We start from the raw sequence: 8,734 nt of genomic DNA on the forward strand, positions 1-8,734 counted from the left end.
ATTTATTCCTGAAGTTGGTGTCTGCGTCTTCTGTGCTGACCTTGCCTACATGAAAAACAGGCATCCACAGCTGCTCTGGGCAACACATGCCAGTATCCGTGCAGCCTCACAGTCAAGAATTTCTTCCCAATATCTCGTATGAAGCCACCCTCTGTCACTGTAAAGCCATTGCCCTTGTCCTTTGAGGACCTGCCCCTGTAAGAAGGGCTGCTCTCTGCTGCTTTCTTTAGGCCCCTCTTCTTGCAGGATGAGGCTGCGCAGTCTCTGAGGCCAGCAGCTGCTGAGGAATCCATTTGGGGCAGGGAGCTGGTTGTGCGGCTGCAGTGCCAGCTGCAGATTGAGCTCTGGCTGGTGGGAGTCTGGGACCAGAGACTGCCACCCTTTGCATGGCAGAGGGCACAGGGTGCTGTGGCACAGGCCAGGGATTTGAACGGACCCTGAGTGCTGCAGCAGGAGCCGGTGGCTCTTTATGGAATGTGACATCTGTGAGTCTGCTGGGGCAAAGAGCCCTGAGGTTGAATGGGTACGGATACCCGCTCTGACTGGCTGAGAGCGGTGTGGGGAGGGAATCAAACGGGTCACCCATCAGCTTGTTGCAGTCACCTGTGCCTCTGGAATGGTCACACAGGGGAGATCCCTCAGCATTTTGGCAGCCCAGATGGGACCGAAGGACAGTCCTGCTGGAGCCTCCGTCCTGTCACAGCAGGTACTGCTGAGTTCACCTGGGATCTTTAGAGCAAGAAGGAGCCATGGGAGGAGTGTTCTAATTCCATGCGCAGAGTCTGTGTAAATTATAAGCATGGAATTGAGCCTCTCTCTTGTGGCGGCATTTGCTGCAGATTTGGTGAAGTCAGGGGTAGCGGGTGAAGAAGGTGCGCGCAGCACGATCAGTGTAAGGTGGCCACGGAGGAGTTGTGGGGGCCCCCGTAAGTTGTGAGGTAGAGGGGCTCGAGTCTCTGCTTGAAGGCTTTTGCAGACAGGCACAGGGAGAACCTTGCGTCCCTCGTGCCGCAAAATGGGTGCTAGAGCACACACAGAAGGGGGTGGAAATCCCTTCTTGGCATGCAGAAGAGGGTTTCACATGCATCCAGGTGTCTGATGTGATGGGAAATATCCCTGTTTTAGGTGAGGACATGTCTGTGGCCAAAGTTGTAGAGAACTGGGAGAAACTCTTATGGGCAGCAGAATTTTGCACAACAAGGTCGTGCCAGGATGATTGGGCAGCTCTAAGCTTGTCTCCCCTCTGGGCAGGGTAATGATCAGCCCCAACCCTGAGTGACACTCTTGGACTCGGTGTCTTTAGTGAGCAGGCAGCCCCTGAAATTTGCTTCAGCAAAGATTTGAAGAATCTTATGCCAGGGTGGCGGGGCCAAGTACAGATGTGGCATGATTGTTCTCAGCACGGCCCATCTTGATTTACACAAAGGGAAGAATGCCACATGCCGTGAGACAGGACTCCGTTTGCCTGGAACCCAAGAAGAATGTCCAGAAGCGGACGGAGTGACACCTAGCCCAAGGCATTTTGAAGCCTTCCATTAATGCGGGCGTTCAGAGCTGCGACGGCTAGCTCGGTCCCGAACACGCACTAATGGGTACAACTCCGGTACCTTCTTGCTGTGTGAGCCCTGGCCCTCAGGCAGAAGTGTGGCTTCGGTGTGGAAGAAAGGCAGACTCTCACGTGGGTGACAAGATGGGTCTATTGCTGCCAGCTGGCCAGGTGAAAAATGACTTCTCTGGGCTCTCCTTGACCTTAAGTACCAGGGGTGTGGAAAGGGGCAGGGATTAGCCCAGGACCAATACCATGTGGGGTGGGAGTTACCAAGACAAAAAGACAGCACACAGGGCATCTGATACATAATACAGGGCGGGGAAGTCAGAGGCTCTGCCAATCACCCCAGCCCCCCACCGGAGTCTGGGCAGGGTTGCAGGGAGATGGGCAGGAGCCACAACTAGGGAAAAACCAAAGGGGTTAGAACACGGGCTAATCTGGAACAAACCATTCTGCATAAAATTGCACAGTAATAATTTTCGCACCGCAACATTCCATTATATTTAGAAAGTCAATGTTCGCTTGCCTTCACCTGGAACAGACAGCAACTGCCTTCAACAAGTCTTCCCCATGGCATTATGCCATCATTTTTTCTTTGCCCGTCCCAGCACCCCAAATATTGAGGTTTGACTGAAAAGAGTCTAAATTCTGGGGCAAATTTGAACCGTTTGTAGAGGATTTGTTAATTAGTGAGTCGAGATAAGAAGGTTCTTGCCCATCCTGTGGTGCTTATGTGCAGCACTCAGACAAAGAAGCACAGCAAGCTGCAGTTTGTGTCTGTGCAGCTGGATCTTTGACTGCTCCTTCTCTCCGTTTGCCAGACTTACACAGCAGCCTCATCTTCCTTGACTCCTCCCTGTCTCTGCCTTTTGTCTCCTCCCAAATATGGAGCCACGCCCAGGGATCTTTTTCCCGTGGCTCCCAGGCTTGGCCCTCCCTGCCTGTGAGCAGCCTTGCTGTTGCAGCTGCTGTTGGCCCACTCACTTTGGCCTTCCAGGGCATTCCTGGTGTGCTCTCCTGCTGTTTCTGCCAGGTTCCTCTCCCCAGAATGAGCCCAGCTCTTCCTTTGAATATCTGTGAAGTGTGACCGCCTAGCACATCAGTCCCCCTTTACTCCCTGTGAACTCTGGCTCTGCCTTAGGGCACTGGTGATGCCTTGAGCTTTAGCTTTCGTATTTTTAGGTTCTGTGCTGCTTCGGGGTGTAGTTCTGAGCCTCGCATTAAGTGCCAGTAGGCTCTTTTTATAGAGGAAGCAGACAAACAAATCCTTTTCCTGCTGAGGACCGAGGGCAACTTTCAGGCCAACAGCATAAACAACAGCGGACTGAAGAGAGAAAACAAGAAGGATGAGACCCCACCAGCTGAAGCTGTAATTGGACAATTAAACCCCAATATGCAAATGGACCAAAACCTATAAAAACGTAAGATCTTGTGACCCGTCAGCCATTTTGTGGCCATTATTTGTCCAACTTTGTGGATAGCCCCGATCAGGCTCCTGTCCTGGCCAAGGTGGATTCTGGAGGCCTTTCAAGAAATACCTACTTTATTTTTTTATCTCTGTCCAATCTCTGTTTCACGTCAGCCTTCCCAGCCATCACTGGCAGTCCACTCAGGAGGCAGGAGTTTCCCTTGTCATGCTTGGGACTGTCTCTGGTCTCTTCTCTTTGCCCAAGCTTACACCGGGCCCTAAATCATCAGCCCATGGGCATTTGAGCACTGTCCCCAAGGTGTCTGCTTTTGTCCTATCCCCTTCCTGGGCTTGGCGTACCGGCTTCCTCCAGCCCATGGTGGCTCAGAGCCCTCTGCTCTCTGACCAGGCACACTGGTGCTCTTTGGAGCCACTCTGTCCCTTCGTGCCTCAGGCTCATTCTGCAGGTGCCGAATGTGGCACTTGTTGCCCTTCCCAGGAATTGGAATGACACTGAAAAGACGGCTCCCTGTGAACAAAGGGAACTTTATTTCAACAGTTAGATCAACTCCAGTGTTTGCCTGCACACAGGAGAGAAATGGGGGCGGGGCAGAGCAGGGTTTTGGCACTGAGGCTGCCTTTGGATCAGCAGGCATTGCCCCAGCAGGAGATGGTCGCGGTGCACTGCAGCCTGCCCTGGATCCTGCCTGTCCTGCTGCTCAAGAAGCCCTTTCAGCTGTGTGGAACGCACGGATGTTGTAGTCAATCCAGTGATAGAAGTGCCGAGTGGAGGTGTAGATTCCAGGCCGCTTTGGTCTGGCGCAGCCTTCTCCCCAGCTGGTTAAGCCGACAACCCACCAGTACTCAGCGGTGTTGTCCTTGCACATGAGAGGACCACCACTGTCACCCTGCAATAGAGCAGAGAGGATTAAGGTGGCGTTGAGTGGCCCCTGACAGCACTGGGGCTGTCTCCTCTTCTCTCACAGCCCCTGCCAGAACTGTATTCCAGGCAGAGGAAGGCTTTCCTCAGAGGCTGGAGCCTCCAGAGCCCTGGCTGTGAATGGCTTGGGGTCCTGGAGGGTAGGGCTCTCTCTGTCCTCTCTGCACAAGGCAGGAGTCCTGGATGTGCAGAGGATGGATGTTTGGCACCAGGATCTCTGCGCTGCCAAGACCACCAGCTGGGCTGTCTGGGCTTTCTGGCACAAGGGGGGCACTGGGCAAGTAGGAGTGGATGGGGAGGGTGTAGGAAGCCCCCCCAGCAGCTGGGGGCGGGGGGGGGGGGGGGGGGGAGCTGGGGCTGGGAGGGTGACCGGGCGAACTGGCCGGGGCAAAGCAGACCCTGGGCGGTGTTTGGGCAGTGCTGCCAGGGCTGCTGGTGCTGCTGGGGGCTGAGAGGCTCGTGACACATTCATACCTGGCAGGTGTCGATGGTGCCCTGTGGGTAACCAGCGCACAAGTTGTAGGGGTGGACTTGCCCTGCATACCAGGCTGTGCTGTTGCAGAGCTGGGAATTGATGAGCTGGACCTTGGCCTCCTGCAGGCGACCACTTGAACCTTGAGCTGGGAGCAGAGAAAGCAATAAGCCCTCAGCATCCCCGTGTCAGTTCTCCTTGCCTGTCTGAGGGGAGGAATCCCTGTCCCTTGGGCACGGCTTTCCCTCTGCAGAGGCACTGGGGCATGGTGTCCCTGCTTCCTGCCTTTGGGGAGCAGGCCAGGCCCACCTCTGCACCGGGGTGCGTCCTTCAGCCTGGCTTCGGTCTCTGCTGTGAGGAAGCCCAAACCCTCTCCCCAGTGCACTTAGCTGGCTCAGGTTTCACTCCTGGAACTCACCTCTTGCAGTGGTGGAACCCCAGCCAGCGATCCAGCAGTTGTCGAGCTTTGAGACTTCTAGGGCGGGGTCAGCCAGACAGGCCAGCTGGATGTAGGCGTTGCACTGGACAGAACCGTCCAGTTGCAGCAGGGCAATGTCGTAGCTGAAGTCGGCACGCCTGTAGTAGGGGTGAACCACCACCTGCTTCACGTTGCGAACTACAGCCCCAGGGCCCGGCTGAGTGAACTCGGTAGCTCCAAGCACCACATACAGCATGCTGATGTCACTGGAAAGAAGACGGAGAGAGGGCTGAGAGGGAGCAGGGCCACGTACCACAGCAGCCCAGCGGCTGCCTCTCCTCTGCTTGGCAAGGCAGAGAGAGCGCAGTGCTCTGGCAGGTGCGAGTGCCCTCGCACACATTGGGCTGGGGGAATGTCGAGCTGGAGGCTGCTAGGAAGCCTTGGCACAAGCCCAGGCTTCTCCTGAGCACTGTGGCGGCTGGGCTGCCTGAGAGGAAAGGGGATGGGAGTAGCAGGTGGTGCTGCTGACAGGGCACCTGCTGGTGTAGCGAGGGTGTCCCCATTCCCTAGTCTGCCTTACTCTAACTTGTCGAAGCAGTGGGCCGCTGTGAGGACCCAATCGGCAGTGATGAGAGACCCTCCACACCAATGGCCCAGGCCTGGATGTTGGATGCTGACGATCCAGGGCCAGGATGCTTCCAGAGCGCCTACTCCACCCACAACGCGCGTCATGCCGTAGTCGTAAGCTTCGTTGCCGGTGGAATAAGTCGTGGAGCTGTAGTCGGGTTGCGGAGCGCGGAGGCCGCAGGAACCTCTGCAAGCAGAAAGTCATTTCCACGCTGCTGCGTGGCCTGCTGTGGCTCAGGCTGAAGCTCAGCCCTCTGCCCTCCCCACAAGGGTTTGCGGGCACAGCAGGCCAGGGAAGCCCACGGGATGTTTGTCTGTCCAAGGAACTGAGGCTTCCCCGTGGTGGGTGGGAGGCTGTGGGCCAGCCATGGGGGCCAGGCGGGTCCCCTCCAGGGAAGGCCTCAAGTGTTGCCATGGCTCCCTCCCAGGGCCTGGGGCCACTTACCCGCAGGGGTACGGTATGCCGTGGGCCAGCCCGGCCACGGTCAGCAGGACGAGGAGGCCGAGCCAATTCATGGCTGCCAGAGGCACGTGTCAGCTGCAAGCACTGAGGGCTCCGTGCAGCAGCACAGCCACAGCCGCAGTGCCCGGCAGCAGCCGCGCTGCCCGTGGTGCCCTCGGCCCCGGGGCTGATGTCACTGAGGGCTGGGTTCCGTGTTTGGGGCGCTGTGGGGGCCTGTGCAACCGGGGACCACTGGGGGAGGGGCAACACTGAATCCATCAGCCATGGAATGGTTTGGGGTGGAAGGGAGCTTGGAAATCACATAGCTCTGACTTCCTGCCATTGGTAGGGATGGATAGTTTGTACTGGAGAAGTTTGCTCTTCTGAGCCTGGCTCAGAAGCTGCCGTTGAACAATCTGAGGGAGGATGGGACACTGAAGTACTAAGTCTTCATCAACAGGACCTGACTGAGGCAGGAACAAGAGCTCTTGATCAAAAGTTGGCCTCTGCGTGAACCTGCCAACCAAATGTTATCGAGATCCGCTCCTCGGCAAAACGTGAATTTGCCTTTCCCTAATCAGAAACTGGACAAGGCCACATCTGGCCTTCTTTTGGGATGTAGGATCACAGACAACTTCCTTGGTTCCTCCTGGAGTCCTCCAAGGCCTTGGGAGCATCCCAAGAGGAGAAAAAAAACCAGATGCCCCTGCACTAGATGTTATGGTAGCTTGTTTATTCAACAGTATAAAGGTGGGCCTCTCTCACAGCCCAGTCAGAAACCTCCTTGCCTGTAGGGGAAGGCACCTGCGGGATTTCCCAGTTGGCTGGGAGCGGTTCTCCAGTCCTTCACTGTGACTGCCACTGGCTTCCCCCACTTGATGGGCAGACCTGCATGATGGTCAAGGATTAGGGTAACTTGTGATGTGTCTTTCTTCATCACTGTAGGCAGTCTTTTATAGTAATGATTAGGTGCATTGCTTAGCTTATCCTTTTCCCATTGGTTGCGGTTTTGAATTGCAGTAAATGACATTTATTCCTGAAGTTGGTGTCTGCGTCTTCTGTGCTGACCTTGCCTACATGAAAAACAGGCATCCACAGCTGCTCTGGGCAACCCATGCCAGTATCCGTGCAGCCTCACAGTCAAGAATTTCTTCCCAATATCTCGTATGAAGCCACCCTCTGTCACTGTAAAGCCATTGCCCTTGTCCTTTGAGGACCTGCCCCTGTAAGAAGGGCTGCTCTCTGCTGCTTTCTTTAGGCCCCTCTTCTTGCAGGATGAGGCTGCGCAGTCTCTGAGGCCAGCAGCTGCTGAGGAATCCATTTGGGGCAGGGAGCTGGTTGTGCGGCTGCAGTGCCAGCTGCAGATTGAGCTCTGGCTGGTGGGAGTCTGGGACCAGAGACTGCCACCCTTTGCATGGCAGAGGGCACAGGGTGCTGTGGCACAGGCCAGGGATTTGAACGGACCCTGAGTGCTGCAGCAGGAGCCGGTGGCTCTTTATGGAATGTGACATCTGTGAGTCTGCTGGGGCAAAGAGCCCTGAGGTTGAATGGGTACGGATACCCGCTCTGACTGGCTGAGAGCGGTGTGGGGAGGGAATCAAACGGGTCACCCATCAGCTTGTTGCAGTCACCTGTGCCTCTGGAATGGTCACACAGGGGAGATCCCTCAGCATTTTGGCAGCCCAGATGGGACCGAAGGACAGTCCTGCTGGAGCCTCCGTCCTGTCACAGCAGGTACTGCTGAGTTCACCTGGGATCTTTAGAGCAAGAAGGAGCCATGGGAGGAGTGTTCTAATTCCATGCGCAGAGTCTGTGTAAATTATAAGCATGGAATTGAGCCTCTCTCTTGTGGCGGCATTTGCTGCAGATTTGGTGAAGTCAGGGGTAGCGGGTGAAGAAGGTGCGCGCAGCACGATCAGTGTAAGGTGGCCACGGAGGAGTTGTGGGGGCCCCCGTAAGTTGTGAGGTAGAGGGGCTCGAGTCTCTGCTTGAAGGCTTTTGCAGACAGGCACAGGGAGAACCTTGCGTCCCTCGTGCCGCAAAATGGGTGCTAGAGCACACACAGAAGGGGGTGGAAATCCCTTCTTGGCATGCAGAAGAGGGTTTCACATGCATCCAGGTGTCTGATGTGATGGGAAATATCCCTGTTTTAGGTGAGGACATGTCTGTGGCCAAAGTTGTAGAGAACTGGGAGAAACTCTTATGGGCAGCAGAATTTTGCACAACAAGGTCGTGCCAGGATGATTGGGCAGCTCTAAGCTTGTCTCCCCTCTGGGCAGGGTAATGATCAGCCCCAACCCTGAGTGACACTCTTGGACTCGGTGTCTTTAGTGAGCAGGCAGCCCCTGAAATTTGCTTCAGCAAAGATTTGAAGAATCTTATGCCAGGGTGGCGGGGCCAAGTACAGATGTGGCATGATTGTTCTCAGCACGGCCCATCTTGATTAACACAAAGGGAAGAATGCCACATGCCGTGAGACAGGACTCCGTTTGCCTGGAACCCAAGAAGAATGTCCAGAAGCGGACGGAGTGACACCTAGCCCAAGGCATTTTGAAGCCTTCCATTAATGCGGGCGTTCAGAGCTGCGACGGCTAGCTCGGTCCCGAACACGCATTAATGGGTACAACTCCGGTACCTTCTTGCTGTGTGAGCCCTGGCCCTCAGGCAGAAGTGTGGCTTCGGTGTGGAAGAAAGGCAGACTCTCACGTGGGTGACAAGATGGGTCTATTGCTGCCAGCTGGCCAGGTGAAAAATGACTTCTCTGGGCTCTCCTTGACCTTAAGTACCAGGGGTGTGGAAAGGGGCAGGGATTAGCCCAGGACCAATACCATGTGGGGTGGGAGTTACCAAGACAAAAAGACAGCACACAGGGCATCTG

The 8,734-nt window shown here is 55.6% G+C and overlaps 1 protein-coding gene across 1 annotated transcript; it reads right to left on the reverse strand.

Annotated features, from left to right (window-relative positions):
- Nucleotides 1-3,676: 3,676 nt before the first annotated feature.
- Nucleotides 3,677-5,519, reverse strand: LOC136286214 (acrosin-like). The gene is made up of 4 exons (XM_066177571.1): nucleotides 5,499-5,519; nucleotides 4,788-4,920; nucleotides 4,372-4,517; nucleotides 3,677-3,865 (listed from the first exon to the last, which is right to left on the reverse strand). Exons 1-4 carry the CDS (start codon nucleotides 5,517-5,519, stop codon nucleotides 3,677-3,679), a joined length of 489 nt encoding a protein of 162 aa, XP_066033668.1.
- Nucleotides 5,520-8,734: the final 3,215 nt, after the last annotated feature.

Source organism: Chamaea fasciata, unplaced genomic scaffold, assembly GCF_029207755.1.
Source record: "Chamaea fasciata isolate MVZ Bird 193981 ecotype frontalis unplaced genomic scaffold, bChaFas1.0.hap1 SCAF_3, whole genome shotgun sequence".
Taxonomy (NCBI): domain Eukaryota; kingdom Metazoa; phylum Chordata; class Aves; order Passeriformes; family Sylviidae; genus Chamaea; species Chamaea fasciata.

Coding starts and splice junctions, on each gene's coding strand:
- LOC136286214 (XM_066177571.1), bottom strand. CDS start 5,519: ATGACGCGCGTTGTGGGTGGA. Junction 4,921..5,498: donor TGACGCGCGTTGTGGGTGGA/GTAGGCGCTCTG, acceptor AGCTACGACATT/GCCCTGCTGCAACTGGACGG. Junction 4,518..4,787: donor GGGTTCCACCACTGCAAGAG/GTGAGTTCCAGG, acceptor CTCTGCTCCCAG/CTCAAGGTTCAAGTGGTCGC.